General features: G+C 41.6%; 1 protein-coding gene across 3 annotated transcripts in view; it reads right to left on the bottom strand.

Moving 5' to 3' along the window:
• Positions 1-21992, bottom strand: part of lrba (LPS-responsive vesicle trafficking, beach and anchor containing) — a 1157354-nt gene that overhangs the window by 850867 nt on the left and 284495 nt on the right. For all 3 annotated transcript variants that reach the window (XM_070871469.1, XM_070871472.1, XM_070871473.1), the window contains exon 30: positions 6829-6959. In XM_070871469.1, the coding sequence (XP_070727570.1) occupies positions 6829-6959 (131 nt within the window). The remainder of the gene's footprint in view (positions 1-6828; positions 6960-21992) is intronic.

Below are 21992 nucleotides of genomic sequence, written 5' to 3'. Positions count from 1 at the left end.
GTATTTCTTGATAGCACTCTTGACGTCGCCTAACATCCTTTTGCTGATGATTTAAAGTAGACTGATAGGGCATTGATTGGGGTGGATTTGTCCCTTTTTTGTGTACAGGACATACCTGAGCAATTTTCCATTATCGGGTAGACGCCAGTGTTGTACTGTACTGCAACTTGGCTAGGAACGCAGCTACTTCTGAAGCACAGGCCTCGAGCACTAAAGCCAGGATGTTGCCCGTAGCCTTTGCTGTGCTCAGTGCACCCAGCTGTTTTTTGATGTTATGTAAAGTGAATCGAATTGGCTGAAGACTGGCATCTGTGATAGTGATGACTTCAGGAGGAGGCCGAGAACAATCATCACCGCAACAGTCCTGGCCGGAGATGGTTGCAAACACTTCAGCCTTATTCTTTGCACTCATGTATGTTCATGGAGTCTCTTCCTCCCTTTGTTGCTTACTTGTGCACCACAATTGAATATGTCATGGCTGCAGAGCTTTGATCTGTTCCTTTGGTTATGAAATTACTTAGCTCCATCTGTCACATTCTGCTTTTGCTGTTTAGCGTGTATGTATTGTGGCTTCACAAGGTTGGAACTTCATTTTTTGGTATGCCTGGTATACTCTTCATTGAACCAGGGTTGGTCATCTGGCTTGATGGTGATAAGAGGAGTGAGAAATGCACCAGGTTGTGAGGATAAATATTGTGGTACAACGTGTACAGATTGGAATACAATTTTGCTGCTGCTGATTGTCCACAGTATCTCATGCATACAAAGTTTTGAGATTCTAATCTATCCCACAGCACGGTGGTAGTGCCACAATGGAATGTGTCCTCAGGATGAAGATGACACTTGGTCTCCACTAGGGCTGTGTGGCGGTCACTCATACTAATGCTGTCACAGACAGACGCACCTGCAACAAGTAAATTGGTGAGGATGAAGTCAAGTAGACTGGTCCCTTGAATTGGTTCCATCACCACCTTATACAAATCCAGTGTGGCAGCTATGTCCTTCGGGCCTCGGCCAGCTACTGAGGTGTTATGACCAAGCTACACTTGAAGGCCATTGAGGTTCCTCACCCATAGTATATTATGTGCCCTTGCGACCCCCAGTGCTTCCTCCAAGTGATGTTCAACATGGAGGAGTGCTGATTCATCAGCTGAGGAAGGGTAGTCAGTGGTAATTAGCAGGAGGGACATAGACAGGCTAAGTGGGCAAAAATTAGGCAGATGGAGTATAATGTGAGGTTATCCACTTTGGCAGAAAAAATAAAAACACAAATTATAATTTCAATGGAGAAAAATTGCAAGTGCTGCAGTACAAAAGGTCCTGGGGATCCTTGTGCATGAAACACAAAAAGTGAGTATGCAGGTACAGCAAGTAAATCAGGAAGACAAAATGGAATGTTGGCCTTTTGGAGTATAAAAGCAGAGAAATCCTGTTACAACTGCACAGGGTATTGGTGAGGCCACACCGAGAGTACTGCGTCCAGTTTTGGTTTCCATATTTAAGCAAGGATATTCTTGCATTGGAGGCTGTTCAGAGAAGGGTCACTAGGTTGATTCCGGAGATGAGGGGGTTGACTTATGAAGATAGATTGAGTAGGTTGGGCCGATACACATTGGAGTTCAGAAGAATGAGGTGTGATCTTATCGAAACATATAAAATACTGAGGGAGCTCCTCAAGGTGAATGCAGAGGATATTTCCACTCATAGGGGAAACTAAAACTAGGGGACATAGTCACACAATAAGGGGCCACCCATTTAAAACTGAGATGAGGAGGAATTTCTTCTCGGAGAGGGTTGTAAATCTGTGGAATTCTCTGCCTCAGAGCTGTGCAGGCTGGGGTCATTGACTATATTTAAGGCAGAGAAAGACAGATTTTTGAGCGATAAGGGAGTAAAGGGTTATGGGGAGCAGCCAGGAAAATGGAGTTGAGTCCATGATCAAATCAGCCATGATCTTATTAAATGGCAGAGCAGGCTCGAGGGGCCAGTTGGTCTACTCCTATTTATGTTATTATGAGGTTTGACCTGAAGCCATGAGCCTTATGGGGCCCTAGAGTAAATCCTAGGACAACACCCTACCAACTGTATATACAATGGTGATGGATGAGTCTGGGATGTTAGCTAATAGATATGATTCTGTTAGTAAGACTAAGTCAGGGAGTTGCTTTCCCACCTTTGGCACCAGTCCCCAGATGTTAGTGAGGCGGACTTTGCAGGGTCGAATTGCCTGCGTGTACCTTTGTCGTGTCCTGTTTCGATGCTTAAGTTGCAGCCAATGTTCCCTCTAATTTTTATCTGTGCTGAGTGGGCCACGTATTCCTCTAAGCGCGACTTTTTTGTCCATAGGCAAATTTTACACCTGAGCCAAATGAAATGATTTTGCACCAATAACTTCTGTTGTTAAGTGTTTAGTGATTGGAACAGTCTCCTCTTAAAGCTTGGTTTTATTACACACATTATTCTTGCACTAAAATCAGTTGATTCTAAGTTGCTGGTCAAAATTGACACAGATCTTGTACACCTATAGCCGCACATACGCCTTCCTTGCTTTTCTCTGCATTAACAGAAAAGAGATAGCAGAAGCCCATTTTTCTGAACAAGCAATGTCGCTGCAAAGTGATTGGCAGCTCTACTTATTAATAAAAGATTCGCGAATAGAATACCACACCTCAACTCCCCGCCACCCCCCTGCAACTGCCCCGAACGCTCAGAAATGCATCGCTCCCAGTCCTGAATGCACTCGAGCATCCATAGCTCTCTGGGGCAGAGAATTCCAAAGACCCACAACCCTCTGAGCAAATAAATCTCTCCTCACCTCAGTCCCAAATGGTCAACACCACACTCTGAGACCATAACCCCCCCAATCCAGGGGAAAATAGCCTCCCAACATCTACCCTGTCAACCCATTCTTCAAATATATGATGTAGAAATCTTAATTTCTCTGCATCTCCACCAAGTTTGTGAATTCTAATTTAGCTGGAGGATGCCTTTACCCCTTGCACCATCTTCCCCCAACCCTCCAGCACTGTGCTGCTGCATGACGACGACAGCGCTCTTCACCTCAATGGCAATGTTTCAATCCTGAATGGCGATACTAGCCTATAGGCATTGGCTGATTTAAACATGGTGCTATACTGAAAATAATCTTGTTCTTGATGGCCAGACTCTTCCATATATTTATTTTAAAAAGACAATATTCAAGCTAAAACCTAGAGTGAACACCAAATCCGACTCGGGGCACTTATAAGTGGGAATGACAGAACACGAGAATGGGGTAAGCTCCCCGCCGTTGCACACTTCCACGATAACAGCACATATTTAGTGTATCAGACCTTCTCAGCTGAAGTAAGCGATGATGTAGAGTCTCTTACTGCATTTGGTGAACTTAAAGACTTGGATTTATATAACGCCTTTCATGACCACCAGATGTCTCAAAGCGCTTTACTGCCAATTAAGTACTTTTGGAGTATAGTCACTGTTGTAATGTGGGAAACTCGGCAACCAATTTGAGCACAAACAAGCTCCCACAAATAGCAATGATAATGACCAGATAATCTGTTTTTTTTTTATGTTGATCAAGGGATAAATATTGGCCAGGACACCGGGGATAACACCCCTGCTCCTCTTCGAAATAGTGCCATGGAATCTTTTACATGCAATTGGAAGAGTAAACAGGGCCTTGGTTTAATGTCTCATCTGAAAGACAGCACCTCTGACAGTGCTGTGCTCCCTCAGCACTGCACTGGAGTGTCAGCCTAGATTTTTTTGTGCTCAAGTCCCTGGAGTAGAACTTGAACACACAACCTTCTGATTCAGAGGCGAGAGTGCTACCCCACTGCGCCACAGCTGACAAACAGTTCCGTGTCAAGCCCACGGAACTTAACTGCATGCAAACAGAGCCTACGTAACCATGACTGTGCTATGAAGGGATTTCTTCACTGGGAATCTATCTGTGCAGTGGAGCCGGGAGTTTCAGCCACGTTCAGCAGGTCAGTCTTGCTTCAGCTATACAGGATATTGGTGAGGCCACACCTGGAATACTGCATGCAGTTTGGTTTCCATATTTACGAAAGGATATACTTGCTTTGGAGGCAGTTCAGAGCACATTCACTAGATTGATTCCGGAGATGAGGGGTTTGACTTGAGGAAATGTGGAGTAGGTTGGGCCTCTACTAATTGAAATTTAGAAGAATGAGAGGTGATTTTATCGAAACGTATAAGATTATGAGGGGCTTGACAAGGTGGATGCAGAGAGGATGTTTCCGCTGATGGGGGAAGACTAGAACTAGAGGGCATGATCTTAAAATAAGGGGTCGCCCATTTAAAACTGACGTGAGGAGAAATTTCTTCTCTGAGGGTTGCGGATCTGTGGAATTCGCTGCCTCAGAGAGCTATGGAAGTTGGGACATTGAATAAATTTAAGACAGAAATAGACAGTTTCTTAAACGATAAGGAGATAAAGGGTTATGGGCAGCAGGTGGGGAAGTGGAACGGAGTTCATGATCAGATCAGCCATGGTCTTATTGAATGGCGGAGCAGGCTCGAGGGGCCGTATGACCTACTCCTGCTCCTGTTTCTTATGTTCTTGTGTTTACTGCCCGAGGCGATCCGAGTCAACGCCCGACCGTGTGTGGCTGTAGTTTGAGACTAACCGACCAGGTAAAAATATTGTTCCCATTTCTTTTTATAAAAACAAACAAAAATCATGCATTTTGTTTTTCTGAAGTTTTTTGGGGGGCATGTGGCATTTTATAAACAATCTTTTCACACAGTGCAAAAATCTGAATTCCATTGAAACTCTCCAATATTTCAATCAGGCATCACAATTTTCCACAGAGCTATTATAAATAGTTTGTAAAATTAATGGAGTTTTAAAATCTGATATTGGGAACTGGGTTTGCATTGGAGGAGTCACTGCACAGTCCTTGTGGAGACCAAGTCCCATCTTCACATGGAGGCCACCCTCCATCATGTTGTGTTGCATTAAAACTGTGCTAAGTGGGATCGATTAAGAACAGATCTAGAGGCTCAAAACTGGGTGCTGATAGTACCTAACTTGCAGATATTGGATCCAACCTGGAACTTTTGTGGTCGGCACGAACCAGCTACTCACTGAATAAATTTGCTAAATCATACGAGAAACCATTGCCAAACATCCTGAGTGGCTGCTCAGGTCTCAGTTGGTAAGTCGGCCAAAATTATAAATACAGCAAACCAAACTCCATAGAAAACCTGAGAAACACTTTGACCAGTTTCAAAATTGAATTTTTAAATTAACCCAATGTCTCAAAGAAGACATTTGAACTCGGTTTAAAATCTTGCAAATGATCAGCACTTTTTAAACTGATACACAAGTATAACGCATGTTTTTCTAGTTTAGTTTTTGAAAGTGACTAGCATTTGGGAGGGAAGCTAGAAAAAAAAAATTGTTTTTTTTTAATTTCACAACTTTTAACTAAAAGGCATCATAAATAGTGACTAAGGAATTTAATTTTAACATGTTAAAAAGCAGTGCAGACAAGAAAACAAAATTATTGAGTTCCAATTATGAAACCATAAAATGTACATAAGATCGGAGTTCAAAAACATTCAGACTGACTTGAGCAAATCGAGTAAATCTGGTCAGATGCAGTAGCCCAATCAAATGTGTACAGCCAAATTGACTTATCTCCGTTAATCCCTCACTGATAAACTGGCTCCTTTTGAATGACAGTTTAACAGACCCTCGTGGAGACTTGAAAGAAAATGCAAATAGATCATCTGTCTAGCATCCTCCTGGAGAAAGTCCATTGTTTATACAAATTCATCAGGGACTAATCTAGCAATGGCTCCACTAGTGTGTGATAAAAACATGGAGGAAATGTTGCTATTTGTTGAGCCTTAAAAACTGTATGATGATTATTGTCAAATCTGTTTAATGTCAAAAGACTTTTTTTTTTAAATGGTGTATGCTGATAATATCAAATGTATACAAGTATCACTAACAAATTCAGCTTTTTAATGTTAGGGCTACAAGCTGGTAAAAAAGCATACTAAAAAAAGTTAACAATGAAACAGTAACAATCTATATATGGTTGCAATATAGTTCGTAAGTTTAAAAGTATTTCATTTAGGAAACAATTTATGCAGCTGCACGTCAGTCCAAAACAATATGCAAAGTTGTATAAGAAATCATCAATTTTATTTGAGGTATTTCAAGTAGGCGTAAAATGCCAGCATTTTACAGGCAGTTACCAAAACCAAATGACATTAGTCGTTTATGAGCTAGCTAAATTTTTACTCCACTGTAAATATGCACAATGTAGTTTGATTTTTAACACTACAGTATCAATAAATACCTATAACATAGAAAAATATTATACCATAGGACATATTCTGCCATATCATTAAAAGGTTAATATTCGCATACTGGAGAGGGCATGGTGCAACACGGTTATGTTAACAGCACACTTTTTATGTAATTATATTGCGGCAATGTCAGATAGTATCAGCAATTGCTCTTGTATGAAAAGCAGATGTATTTATTTCTTCCAAAAATACTATAACCTTCAAAAACAAAAAAACTCTAACTTCCCAGCCATAATCCCAAAGAGGCACTTTGTTGTCGTCAGGAATTGCCTGAAAACAACCTTTACGGTGTTCGAACAAAAACTTTTCTAATCTAGTAAATTAAACTCAAAACACTGGGTTAATATTGTGAAAGTGCCTTAAGGAAAGGATGGCTGTTGCAAATATTTTTTAAATGACAATAAAACACTTCATTTAAGCACGAGTCATTTATCTGCTCTCACCACTACACCTGGACTGAAAAAAATGTCTGAGATTTACCTGTAGGTTCAACAGCAGTGTCCTCTGCAGAGTCTGTAGTCGAGACCACACTAACAGCATCTGTAGTAGCAGGAGTAACAGTTTCACTTCCAACAGCAATCAGAGGTTTTTTAGGAGCTACCACAACACTTCTATAAAAGATAATAATTAAATCGTTAATAAAATAAGGTGCAGAAGTAAACCCACTGATGATGATAATTTACATCTGAAGTCTTTAACATAGAGAAACATTCCAAGATGTTTCACAGAATTGCAAAAAAAATATTGCTTACAATTTTTTCTACAAAGGTAATGAAATATCCTACATTATACCAGCAGAGATCTGGAAGCATGAATAAAATTCCTTTGAAAATCTGGCAAATCTATGGCAGTGACTAAAGCTTGTGCCAGCTGCACACAAACAGGAGACACCATTTCAGTTTGGCACAAACATACTGGTCAAGCTTGAACTCCTGTAAAAAGGTATTTAAAATGCACATCCCTAAAAAGCAACTCCTGTATAATATTGGGAATCCCGAAACAACCATCTTACACAAAGCCTACTCGTTCAAAAATGGGATAAATAAATGGTAACCAACATTGATGGATCAGTTTTCTATTGGTCTCCCCATCATATGTAATTCACCATTCAAGCGAGCAGGAGGCCAATTTGCTTCAAAACCTCTCCCACAGACCTTTTTAACCAGTTGTTTAATGGTGTGCTTGTGCCCAGGGATGATTTGCCCTTGTACTGAGAAAAAACAAAATTACCGTGCCTTCACTTGGATCCCAATTAAGCAAAAGGAAAACTTCAAATGCTAGAAATTAAAATAAAACACAGAAATTCTTGGAAATGCACAAGTCAGTCAATATCAATTCTGAAGGCTACACACCCAAAATATCATAACACATCTTTTGGCTTTACAGATGCTAACTAATCTGATGTTTTTCCAACATTTTCTGGTTCCACTTAGACCCTCTTCTCATAGTAGAGCCAAGATGAGGAGCCGGTTTTATTGACAAATCCCAGATATGAACACACATCTCACCATTTTGTGACAAAGCATTTTCAGACACCAAAATATTGTGGCAGGGAGCTGTCAGATAGTAAATCATTTTCAAAGAATGTGTGCTATTTCAAGATAATCCAAAACATTGTAGTATCGGAGATTCTGTATTATCCTTATGAACCATTACAACCATTCTAACCTTCCCAATTCACACACGATAGAAGAGGATAACAATTTTTGCCACGCAAGTTGAGGCCAGGTAAGATACGCAATCTATTTCTATATATGTTCTGTTCCACAGGTGAGATTATGTTAATAAATGGATAAATACAACCTAAACTATTAATACAAGACAAAAAGATGTCAGTCTGGCCATGAGAGTTATTATGTGAAAATATTGACAAATGAATTTCAAAGCAATATTGGTCCTTTGTTACTCCAAATATTCTCTGAAGAATATTGGGGTAGAATCTCCGCTTTAGGTGCAATTGGCGCAAACTGTGCCTAAAATTGCACCGGTTTTAAAAAGTTGCCCCCCATCCCAGGTTTCCGCTCACATTCATTTGCATACCGAACGCAAAATCTGCTATGAACCAGCACAATCGAGTAGTGTTGTAAAGCATAATTTTCAAAACATTTGCTTTAAAAATATAGTCCTTGATATATTTCAGAGTGGTAACTTGGTAAAGTTTGATTAATGCAGCTGAAAAAGGGTTTATCACAAAAAATAAACATTTTAAATCACAGTGTCAATTCACCACCTGTGAATAACCCAATGTTCAATTACTAAAAATGACTAAAAATATACAAAACTATTTTCTAGTTAGATAGGGGTACAGTACTGAGTTCCTTAGAAATTTTTAAAAAAATTCAAAACCTTTCAAAACCTATTAGCGTACTTGCGTCCAAAAGATCCAGCTTTATTTCTGGAGGCTCCTTGAAGGCCTGCAACAACTGCAATTAGTGGAAACTCCCAAAGGTGATTAATTCACCCTGGGGTCGTGGCCAGTTTTGTGGACGGGGTTTACTCCTAGCACGATGTTTTTAAAACTACAACCTACATTTATATAGCGCCTTTAACGTGGTAAAACACCCCAAGGCGCTTCACAGGAGTGTTAACAATATTTGACACTGAGCCACACAAGGAGCTATTAAGGCAGACGATTGGTCGTGGAGGTAGGTTTGAAGGCCTTAAGGGAAGAGAGAGAGGTAGAGAGGCGGAGAATTTTAAGGAGGGAATTCCAGTGCTTCGGGCCTTGGCAGTTGAAGGCATGGCTGCCAATGGTGGAGCAACTGAAATCAGGGATGAGCAAGAGGCCAGAACTGGAAGAGCGCAGAGATCTCGGAGGGTTTTAGGGCTGAAGGAGGCTACAGGGATAGAGAAGGGCGAGGCCATGGAGGGATATGAAAACAAGGATAAGAATTTTAACATCGAGACGCTACGTAACCAGGAGCCAATGACTTGGTGAGACACGGGCAGCAGAGTTTTAGATTACCTCAATTTTATGGCGGGTGGAAGATGGGTGGCAAGCCAGGAATGCGTTGGAATAGTCAAATCTAGAGGTAACAAAGGCATGGATGAGGGTTTCAGCAGCAGATGAGCTGAGGCGGGGCAGTCTCGGGCGATGTCACAGAGGTCGAAATAGGTGGTCTTCGTGATGGTGTGGATATGTAATTGAAAGCTTGGGGTCAAATATGACACCAAGTGTCAAGTGTGGCTCAGTGGGTTGCACTCTCACCTGAGTCAGAAGGTTGTGGGTTCAAGTCCCATTCCAGGGACTTGAGCACAAAACAAAAATGTAGGCTGACACATCCAGTGCAGTGGTAAGGGAGCATTGCACTGTTGAAGGTGCCATCTTTCGGATGACACATTAAACCGAGGCCCCATCTGCTCTCTCAAGTGGACGTAAAAGATCCCATGCCACTATTTCGAAGAAGAGCACTGGAGTTATCCCCGGAATCTTGGCCAATATTTATCTCTCAATCAACATAACAAAAACACAGATTATGTGGTCATTATCACATTGCTGTTTGTGGGAGCTTGCTTGTGTGCAAATTGACTGCCGCGTTTCCTACATTATAACAGGGACTACACTCCAAAAGTACTTCATTGGCTGTAAAGCGCTGAGATATCCGATGGTCGTGAAAGGCACTTTATAAATCCAAGTCTTTCTTTCGTTCAAGGTTGCAAACAGTCTGATTCAGCCTCATACAGTTGCCAGGGAGAGGGATGGAGTCTGTGGCTAGGGAAGAGAATTTGTGGTGGGGCCCAAGGACAATGGTTTGAGGAAATTTCTGCTCATTGGTACTGGATATCAGACAAGTAGAGAAGGGGTGGTGAGATCGAGCCAAGTGTCGTCAGCGTACATGTGAAAACTGACGCTGTGTTTTTGGATGATGTCGCCAAAGGGCAGCATGTCGATAAGAAATAGGGGGGGGGGGGGGGGCGGGTGGAATGATCGTGGGAACTCAAGGTACGCTAAAGACAATTTGCGCTTAAAATTCCACAAACTTTTCTGCTGGTTACGCAGATATTGAGGGAATTGTGCCGGATAAAAAAAAAAGTGCGATCGAATAGGAACTCCAGGCCATTGTATTGTATTCTATTATTTAACAGATTTGAAGAAGAAAATGAAGGCTTTTCCACCCCCCCCCCCCCCCCCCATGATGTTTATTGAGACATAGAAATCTAGCTAATTGGATAAATGTTTAAAGTTGATAAATGTCTGACTCTCACAGCAGTGCTTATTATCAGGTGTTAACTGTGTCTAGACTGTACATAAATCTGCATGCAATTTATACAGCCTCTTTCAGAAACAAATGCATAATCTCACTATAACATTCATTTCAACAGTTGTGATGGCTGGCATAAAAAGATTCCCCAAAAGGTAATGACCAAGTACATTTGTCGAGACCACTTTTTTCACTGAATTCAATACATGAGATAAAGTAAAGGCTGACACTATTTACAAAACTGAATTTTCATACATCTTCCTTTGTATAATAGAAACATAGAAAATAGGTGCAGGAGTAGGCCATTCGGCCCTTCTAGCCTGCACTGCCATTCAATGAGTTCATGGCTGAACATGCAACTTCAGTACCCCATTCCTGCTTTCTCACCATACCCCTTGATCCCCCTAGTAGTAAGGACTTCATCTAACTCCTTTTTGAATAGATTTAGTGAATTGGCCTCAATAACTTTCTGTGGTAGAGAATTCCACAGGTTCACCATTCTCTGGGTGAAGAAGTTTCTCCTCATCTCGGTCCTAAATGGCTTCCCCCTTATCCTTAGACTGTGTCCCCTGGTTCTGGACTTCCCCAACATTGGGAACATTCTTCCTGCATCGAACCTGTCTAACCCCGTCAGAATTTTAAACGTTTCTATGAGGTCCCCTCTCATTCTTCTGAACTCCAGTGAATACAAGCCCAGTTGATCCAGTCTTTCTTGATAGGTCAGTCCCGCCATCCCGGGAATCAGTCTGGTGAACCTTCGCTGCACTCCCTCAATAGCAAGAATGTCCTTCCTCAAGTTAGGAGACCAAAACTGTACACAATACTCCAGGTGTGGCCTCACCAAGGCCCTGTACAACTGTAGCAACACCTCCCTGCCCCTGTACTCAAATCCCCTCGCTATGAAGGCCAACATGCCATTTGCTTTCTTAACCGCCTGCTATGCCATTTGCTTTCTTAACCGCCTGCTGTACCTGCATGCCAACCTTCAATGACTGATGTACCATGACACCCAGGTCTCGTTGCACCTCCCCTTTTCCTAATGTGTCACCATTCAGTTAATAGTCTGTCTCTCTGTTTTTACCACCAAAGTGGATAACCTCACATTTATCCACATTATACTTCATCTGCAATGCATTTGCCCACTCACCTAACCTATCCAAGTCGCTCTGCAGCCTCATAGCATCCTCCTCGCAGCTCACACTGCCGCCCAACTTAGTGTCATCCGCAAATTTGGAGATACTACATTTAATCCCCTCGTCTAAATCATTAATGTACAGTGTAAACAGCTGGGGCCCAGCACAGAACCTTGCAGTACCCCACTAGTCACTGCCTGCCATTCTGAAAAGTCCCCATTTACTCCTACTCTTTGCTTCCTGTCTGACAACCAGTTCTCAATCCATGTCAGCATACTACCCCCAATCCCATGTGCTTTAACTTCGCACATTAATCTCTTGTGTGGGACCTTGTCGAAAGCCTTCTGAAAGTCCAAATACATCACATCAACTGGTTCTCCCTTGTCCACTCTACTGGAAACATCCTCAAAAAATTCCAGAAGATTTGTCAAGCATGATTTCCCTTTCACAAATCCATGCTGACTTGGACCTATCAGGTCACCTCTTTCCAAATGCACTGCTATGACATCCTTAATAATTGATTCCATCATTTTACCCACTACCGATGTTTTCTCTCTCCCTCCTTTTTTAAAAAGTGGGGTTACATTGGCTACCCTCCACTCCATAGGAACTGATCCAGAGTCAATGGAATGTTGGAAAATGACTGTCAATGCATCCGCTATTTCCAAGGCCACCTCCTTAAGTACTCTGGGATGCAGTCCATAAGGCCCTGGGGATTTATCCGGCTTCAATCCCATCAATTTCCCCAACACAATTTCCCGATTAATAAGGATTTCCCTCAGTTCCTCCTCCTTACTAGACCCTCTGACCCCTTTTATATCCGGAAGGTTGTTGGTGTCCTCCTTAGTGAATACCGAACCAAAGTCCCTGTTCAATTGGTCCGTCATTTCTTTGTTCCCCGTTATGACTTCCCCTGATTCTGACTGCAGGGGACCTACGTTTGTCTTTACTAACCTTTTTCTCTTTACATATCTATAGAAACTTTTGCAATCCGTCTTAATGTTCCCTGCAAGCTTCTTCTCGTACTCCATTTTCCCTGCCCTAATCAAACCCTTTGTCCTCCTCTGCTGAGTTCTAAATTTCTCCCAGTCCCCGGGTTCGCTGCTATTTCTGGCCAATTTGTATGCCACTTCCTTGGCTTTAATACTATCCCTGATTTCCCTTGATAGCCACGGTTGAGCCACCTTCCCTTTTTTATTTTTACGCCAGACAGGAATGTACAATTGTTGCAGTGCATCCATGCGGTCTCTAAATGTCTGCCATCGCCCATCCACAGTCAACCCCTTCAGTATCATTCGCCAATCTATCCTAGCCAATTCACGCCTCATACCTTCAAAGTTACCCTTCTTTAAGCTCTGGACCATGGTCTCTGAATTAACTGTTTCATTCTCCATCCTAATGCAGAATTCCACCATATTATGGTCACTCTTCCCCAAGGGGCCTCGCACGAGATTGCTAATTAATCCTCTCATTACACAACACCCAGTCTAAGATGGCCTCCACCCTAGTTGGTTCCTCGACATATTGGTTTAGAAAACCATCTCTTATGCACTCCAGGAAATCCTCCTCCACCGTATTGCTTCCAGTTTGGTTAGCCCAATCTATGTGCATATTAAAGTCACCCATTATAACTGCTGCACCCTTATTGCATGCACCCCTAATTTCATGTTTGATGCCCTCCCCAACATCACTACAAATGTTTGGAGGTCTGTACACAACTCCCACGAACGTTTTTTGCCCTTTGGTGTTCTGCAGCTCTACCCATATAGATTCCACATCATCCTTCCTAACTATTGCATTAATCTCCTCTTTAACCAGCAATGCTACCCCACCTCCTCTTCCTTTTATTCTATCCTTCCTGAATGTTGAATACCCCTGGATGTTGAGTTCCCAGCCCTGATCATCCTGGAGCCACGTCTCTGTAATCCCAATCACATCATATTTGTTAACATCTATTTGCAGTTAATTCATCCACCTTATTACGGATACTCCTTGCATTAAGACACAAAGCCTTCAGGCTTGTTTTTTTAACACCCTTTGTCCTTTTAGAATTTTGCTGTACCGTGGCCCTTTTTGTTTTTTGCCTTGGGTTTCTCTGCCCTCCACTTTTCCTCATCTCCTTTCTGTTTCCCTCTGTCTCCCTGCATTGGTTCCCATCTCCCTGCCATATTAGTTTAACTCCTCCCCAACAGCACTAGCAAACACTCCCCCTAGGACATTGGTTCCGGTCCTGCCCAGGTGCAGACTGTCCGGTTTGTACTGGTCCCACCTCCCCCAGAACCGGTTCCAATGCCCCAGGAATTTGAATCCCTCCCTGCTGCACCACTGCTCAAGCCACGTATTCATCTGCGCGATCCTGCGATTCCTACTCTGACTAGCACGTGGCACTGGTAGCAATCCCGAGATTACTACTTTTAAGATCCTACTTTTTAATTTAGCTCCTAAAATTAATTTCATAGGACCTCATCCCTTTTTTTTAAAACCTATGTCGTTGTTACCAATGTGCATCACGACAACTGGCTGTTCTCCCTCCCTTTTTAGAATATCCTGCACCCGCTCCGAGACATCCTTGACCCTTGCACCAGGGAGGCAACATACCATCCTGGAGTCTCAGTTGCGGCCGCAGAAACACCTATCTATTCCCCTTACAATTGAATCCCCTATCACTGTCGCTCTCCCACTCTCAATGTATTTTAGTTTTCTCCCAACAACATACAATTACTAAGATCATGTTATACAATTCCTAATATAGAAAAGATATATAAAAAGGAAGAGTGGCTAAAGTAAATGTTGGTCCCTTCGAGGACGAGACCGGGGAATTAGTGATTGGGAACATGGAGATGGCAGAAACTCTGAACAAATATTTTGCATCAGTCTTTACGGTAGAGGACACAAACAATATCCCAACAGTGGATAGCCAACATGCTATAGCAGGGGAGGAACTTAACACAATCACAATCACTAAGGAGGTGGTACTCAGTAAGATAATGGGACTAAAGGCAGATAAATCCCCTGGACCTGATGGCTTGCATCCTAGGGTCTTAAGAGAAGCGGCAAGGATAGTGGATGCATTGGTTGTAATTTACCAAAATTCCCTGGATTCTGGGGAGGTCCCAGCAGATTGAAAAACTGCAAATGTAATGCCCCTATATAAAAAAGGAGGCAGACAAAAAGCAGGAAACTATAGACCAGTTAGCCTAACATCTGTGGTTAGCAAAATGCTGGAGTCCATTATTAAAGCAGTAGCGGGACATTTGGAAAAGCAAAATTCAGTCAGGCAGAGTCAGCATGGATTTATGAAGGGGAAGTCATGTTTGACAAATTTGCTGGAATTCTTTGAGGATGTAACGAACAGGGTGGATAAAGGGGAACCAGTGGATGTGGTGTATTTGGACCTCCAGAAGGTATCTGCCACATAAAAAGGTTACTGCACAAGATAAAAGTTCACGGGATTGGGGGTAATATATTAGCATTGATAGAGGATTGGCTAACGAACAGAAAACAGGGAGTCGGGATAAATGGTTCATTCTTGGGTTGGCAATCAGTAACCAGTGGGGTGCCACAGTGATCAGTGCTGGGACCCCAACTATTTACAATCTATATTAATGACTTAGCGGAAGGGACCGAGTAAAGTAACCAAGTTTGCTGACGATACAAAGATGGGAGGAAAAGCAATGTGTGAGGACACAAAAAACCTGCAAAAGGATATAGACAGGCTAAGTGAGTGGACAAAAATTTGGCAGATGGAGTATAATGTTGATAAGTGTGAGGTCATGCACTTTGGCAGAAAAAAATCTAAGAGCAAGTTATTATTTAAATGAAGAAAAATTGCAAAGTGCTGTAGTACAGCAGGACCTGGGGGCCCTGGTGCATGAAACACAAAAGGTTAGTATGCAGGTACAGCAAGTGATCAGGAAGGCCAATGAAATCTTGACCTTTATTGCAAAGGGGATGGAGTATAAAAGCAGGGAAGTCTTGCTACAGTTATACAGGGTATTGGTGAGGCCACACCTGGAATACTGCGTGCAGTTTTGGTTTCCATATGTAAGGCAGTTCAGAGAAGGTTCACTAGGTTGATTCCAGATGAGGGGGTTGACTTATGAGGAAAGGTTGAGTAGGTTGGGCCTCTACACATTGGAATTCAGAAGAACAAGAGGTGATCTTATCGAAACGTATAAGATTATGGGGGGGCTCAACAAGGTGGATGCAGAGAGGATGTTTCCACTGATATGGGAGACTAGAACTAGGGTGCATAATCTTAGAATAAGGGGCTGCCCATTTAAAACTGAGATGAGGAGGAACTTCTTCTCTCAGAGGGTTATAAATCTGTGGAATTCGCTGTCTCAGAGAGCTGTGGACTAAATTTAAGATGGAGATAGACAGTTTCGTAACTGATAAGAGGTCTATAAGGGGTTATGTGGAGCGGACAGGGAAGTGGACTTGAGTCCATGATCGGATCAGCCATGATCATATTAAATGGCGGAGCAGGCTCGAGGGACCATATGGCCTACTCCTGCTCCTATTTCTTATGTTCTTAATAACATGTCTTCAGGGATTCACAGCAATGTTTTTGAGCGACATTAAGAAATTTATTACCAATACCTCACAACATTCTCTATATACAAATTTAAAATTGAAACAGGGGCTAGGGCTATTCTGTATTTTAAAATTAATTCTACTGTGTATAAACTATTAAATTCAAACCGATTCCCTTTATTGCATTAATTTTTTTAAATATTAGCTATATGTTTATTAAATTACAATTAACAGGTATATGAAGTATCTAAAATTAATACAAAATTCTACATAACGCAGCCATAAATTTAGAGGATTTGTCCATTTTTCAAGCACAGTGTATACAAATTAATACTGTGCAGATTTAATCTGGGTAGAACACATGAAAATCAAAAAACAATTGTTCTAGGACTGATTTGAAGATCGATTTAACAACTCATCAGAAGTCACATTCATGATAACACTTTTTTAAAGACAATGTGCGTGAAATTGATGAGCCTACCACCGGGTTTTTCGGTGGTATTTCCTTGTTTTGGGCGGTCTTCCATTTGTTGGGAGTTTCATCAGGACTTGACGCCGGCGGATTCGAAATATCACTGGGGAGCGGACCTCCGGCGTGCAACACTGGGAAAACCGCTCCCGCCTGAGTTTATTGGGAGCGGTGCTCTGTAATTCTTGAAAAAAAAAACGCTCAGTCGGACCGGCCTTTTGATGGGACAGTAAGTATGAAATCCTGCAAAAAAAGATGAGTGAACGTTTTTTTTCTAATTCTTTTGCAGCGATTTAGTGGAAATGCGTCCTCTGAATGCTTTCTGATGTTTTATTTTTTATGTTTTAAAAAATATTTTTCGTGTTTTCCCCCCTCCCTAGGCCGACTCCAGCCTCGGACTTAATTTGACCAGGACTGCCGAGAATCCACGTGCAATGCCCATTTTTCCCACCTGGCGGTTTTTATTCTTTTTTTTCCACCAAACTTCCACCCAAGGTACCGTCCGGATCTTAGTGGTCTTTGACGGTAAATGTGCAGAACTTTCCTTTGATCAATTTCGGGCCCAATGAGATTATAGACATTCTTTCACTTGTGCTGAGCCAAGCAAAAGACTGATAACTTGAGGCTTTTCATACCTGTGAAAGAGTAACTAATCATTCATGAGCTATTGTTACGTTCTGCACATCTCAGAAGCATTTTAGTACTATGCAATTCTTAAGTGTAGCTTTTATGTCATGACATTGACCATACTTAGCTTTTCAAAAATTGGATAAAAAAACCTTAACCATAGGAACTAAAGGAATACATCAATTGAACTGTCCCTTACTAGCAATACTGGAAATTAAATATATATATATTTGAAGTTTGTTACCCACAATACTTGCCCTGTATGCACAAAAGATTTAGAAAAAAATTATAGGCCTCACTGCATCATTTCTACAAACACCCTTAACTGAAGGGTGAGTTGCACGGTGTACTTCAAAAACAGAGCATTTCCAGTGAGAATCTTATCTGGCGGAGATAAGATGAAACATTGTAATCTAAGGCAATGGAGTCAATTTTTGAGCCCTTGAGATTTGAGGTTATATACTCCAGTAGCAATGGAAATGAACAATCTGGGAAAATTGTAAATTCTGTCTCAAAAATTGTACAACCATCTAAAAGAAACGGAAGATTAATTCAAAAATATTGATGAATTAATTTTAAGTATATAAAAAGGACCACCTGATTCATTAAAAAACATTAAATGCATAAAGTCTATTTTTTAATAATGTAATATTTTATCCCCATCTCTTCTAAGGTTATTTTTATTTCAGTACAACAGTGTGCCTGCCCCTAACTCATCTCTCCAACCTCCCTCCATTCGGTCTCCTGGTCTGTCACAATGACAAATGGGGTAGACAGTCTATCATGACTGTCTCTGTACTATATGCTGCAAAGGAAATACAGGAAACAGGTTGTTTCACTGCTTTTCATAATATTGAATTCATAAAAAGAAAAAAAATACTTGAATTTGGCAGGCAGGTTGCTGGATAATAGAATTCTACTATTAAAAATTCAACCATTAACAAATCCTGCCTAAGGCACCTTTAACCTAAGTATTCAACTTTTGAGGTGCATACCACCATCTATGCTCCTTTCCAAATGCCCTAAATGATTAGTTGCCTGCTAGCTACAAGTATACTACTGTAAAAATATTAAACATATTTTAACTCAGGCGTAGAATTTTAACTATAATAAATCTTTATGTTAAAACATTTGTAATGCTGAATCAGAATGTATAGTTGAGATTTCCTCAAGTGAAATTTTAAGTTTAAAATTTGATATGCTCAGTGAAGGAATAATTTCCTACAAGCATTCCTACAGGTTTGAAGACAACTAAATATTCCAAATTAATCATAATATCAGAATTGTGTTGTGTGCAGAAAAATGTACTGATGTCCTCAACATGCAATTTCAATCTTTGCATCTGGTCTGCTCCAGAAGCATGGGTGGCTGGGAGCAAGCGCAGCATTTGATAGAAAGACCAGACAAGACACAAGGCTCCATCAAGATAACATCGCACCCCCAGCACCTATTCACCAATGATGTGAATCTCCACATCAGATAACGAAGTTTTGGCATGGGATTGAACCAAGATGCACCTTGTTTTAAAGTCTACGAAAAATGAGAGACTCAGCAGGCAGCACTCACTAAGCTGTTACTGTATGTTTTCCAGCTATGGCTGGCAGTAGAGCTTGATAATCCTTAAGATATGAGGAGAGTTTGGATATCTGACAAGGCATTCCTTAGATAAACGCAGGATCAGAGAGATGTCTTGAAATTCCCACAGATATTACACTGTCAGGCTACTGAATGGAGTCTGCATTTAACAAGGTGTCTTTTCCAAAGAGACATTAACTTGCTGACTCACAAAGTAATGTTGCTGGTCTGAGACAATGAATTAAATCTAAACCAGATTCAAAACTTTCCATTCAAAGTACTGATACCTGCACATGGAAAGTTGCTTGCGATTACATTATGCCCTAATCCTCTATGTACAGTTAGCAATTTCTCCATCTGTACTTTAGAAATCTGTAATTCAAAGCATTGCAAACATTTGTCTCATATAATAGAAACATTTTCCAATGGTGATCACCATTGCAACACATCAGCAGTAGTTAACAATTCCTTTGATACTATAGTCATTATGCTCCAAATTTTCTCTTGTTTAAGAACTCCAACATTGCTATTAGCCCAAATTTACAGAAAATTCTTTCAGGGTAAGTGGGGGATACTGGTTTGTTTTCCTTCTTTACCTTCCCTATTTGCTCTGCACCAACTATTGCTTACAGAGATGTAGAAACAAGGGATCTGTTCGAAAGCCTCTACCAATGTCATCATTTGTTTTTCTCTCCCATCCCCCCCACACCCCGCCACTATCCACACTGCCAATTTTCGTGCATTTTCTCCCTCCTGAAGACACTGACTCATGCTGGGTAATGCTTCCATGGAAACATGGAAGACATTCTTTTGTGAACCTTGATAGTGCATGCCTGCATGCTGTTCAACTATAAAGGCATTGCACCAAAATCTGCTCATGTTTTCAACTGACATTACTTGTTATCAAGAGCCACTGGATAATGATCAGGAGGAGCATGAACTGATTGTGTGATTGGGTTAGAGAGAGGAAGAAAAACAGAGACCAATTATATAGCACATTATAATTTTTCTTGCAGAGATCAGCTGTCCAGCACAAAATAAGAATTGGACTAAGTACTTCCTATTCTGAAAACAGAAAATACTGGAAACACTCGGGTCAGGCCGTATCGGCAGTGAGAAAAAAAAGGTAGGGTTCACGACAGCTGATGAAAGGTTATCGACCTGAAACATTAACCTCATCTTTTTTTCCTCTCTGCTCGGATGCTGCCTGACCCACTGTTTGCAGATTTGCTATTTTTATTTTACTTTTCCAGCATCTGCAGTATTTTGTTCTTTCTGGTCTGCATTGCTCAGTGTAATACCAAGCTGTATATTTACCCACAAAGGCATCAATAAGTCAATGCCACTTGTAAGTTAGTTGCTAAGAGGTACAAAACAGTAGGCTCTATGATGACCAACTGTGATGTATCGTCTCTCCCTGTTGGTGAGCAGCTGATTGTCAATCAGCAACTCCTCACTACGACAAAATTGAGGTCAAAGAATCAGCCGAGTTATAGACTACAAGTGTGGCCGCCGCCACCATTCCCTCCATCCACCACATACAGCACCAATTCATGGTGTTGCATGCTGAGGCTCCAATTCTCTACAATTACCCTTCAACAATAACTTGTATTTAGATAGCAACTTTAGCATAAAGAGCATCCCAGAATGATTCACAAAGATGATAGGAGGGCTGACTAAGAGCCCGAAATTCATCATATTACCACCCACATACCGCCCAGAAAAGCAAATTTGATCAAAAAAAATCAATTTCTGCCCAATTACCGCCTACATTCCTGCCGGCGGTAAATTCATCAAATATTTACCACCAGCGGTAGTCGATACCGCCCGCCCATCAGAGAAGGCCAAAAATGCAAATTTGATCGCTAAGATCCATTTACCGCCAGGCTTAAATACCGTCCTGAAAAGGTCTTACCTGATCTTAGCCGATCTTAAGTGGACGGTACGATCTTTAGTACATCTTGGACATTTATAAACTTGTTTTCTTACACTGTCTCTCCACTCTCGTCTCATCTATCTATAAAGTGACGTTTCCTGCTTTGTCCTTTGTCTTCTGTACTTTGTTTTTTTCTTTCTCTCTCAAAACTTCTGACAGTCTTCTCTCTCTTTCGAACTCCCTGTCCCTCCCCAGCTGTTCTGCGCATGTGCTGGTGACCCCCAATCGCAGAAAGACGTAAAAAAAAAAATTGCGCATGCACAGAACTCTGTCTCCGATGTTTGCTGAGTCTAATGCCCGCCACCGCCTGCTATACCCCACTCCCACCCCCGCTAAATAATGCTGAAATTCGTGCTCCTCAATCTCAGCGGAATGCAGGCGGTAAAAAACCAAGGACAGCCCGAATACCGCCAAGAAGCGGGTGGCAGCCCTAAAAGCTTGGTTGAAGAATTCGGCTTGAAGAATATTTTTGAAGGGAGAGGGGTAGGTGGAGAAAATACATCCCTTTACTCTCGGTAGTTTTCTAACATGTTATCATCCTAGACTATGTTCTATAAATGTTATGTATTCACCACACTCTGTAGAAATATATCTGAGCTTGAAGAGTTCTGTAGAAACCACGGGCTCAATTTTTCCCAATGACGTTCTTTGCCGTATTGCAAGAGTTAAGTCCGTTTTTTTTGGCCCCGACTATGCCAACAAAATAACTTGCAAGTTTCCCCATTCTATTTTTTGAAATTGCCGCCGCGCAGCCTGTCCTTTAGCTTCTGGGGGGGCGGAGCCTAATGTCTGCGCCAAACAAAATGACGCCTGCCCGCCCTCCGCCCCTTCTGCGCACGCGCGAAAAATTTTTTTTTGATGCGACTGCTATGGGCGCGCATGCCCAGTGCAGCTCCCAGTCGGCCATTTTTAAAGAGTCAGTTGTGTGTGAGAACTTTAATTCTCAGTGGAAAAATCAGAGCTGCAATACAATATGCAACCCGGCTCAAAGTCCAAGAATTTTTCACAGGATGAAGTGGAGGCACTGGTTACTGTAATTGAGGTCAGGTGGCACAAGCTGGATACCAGCAGAGGTCATAAAAAGTTTCACCAAAAGAAATGAAGAAACGTTGGAACTAACTTGCCGATGATTACTGTGCAGTGGTGACCACCCTGAGGTCTGGAGG

This window comes from Pristiophorus japonicus, chromosome 2 (assembly GCF_044704955.1).
Source record: "Pristiophorus japonicus isolate sPriJap1 chromosome 2, sPriJap1.hap1, whole genome shotgun sequence".
In the NCBI taxonomy this organism is placed as follows: domain Eukaryota; kingdom Metazoa; phylum Chordata; class Chondrichthyes; family Pristiophoridae; genus Pristiophorus; species Pristiophorus japonicus.
Note: the sequence above shows the minus strand (reverse complement) of the source record. Positions and strands in the feature narration are given on the sequence as shown.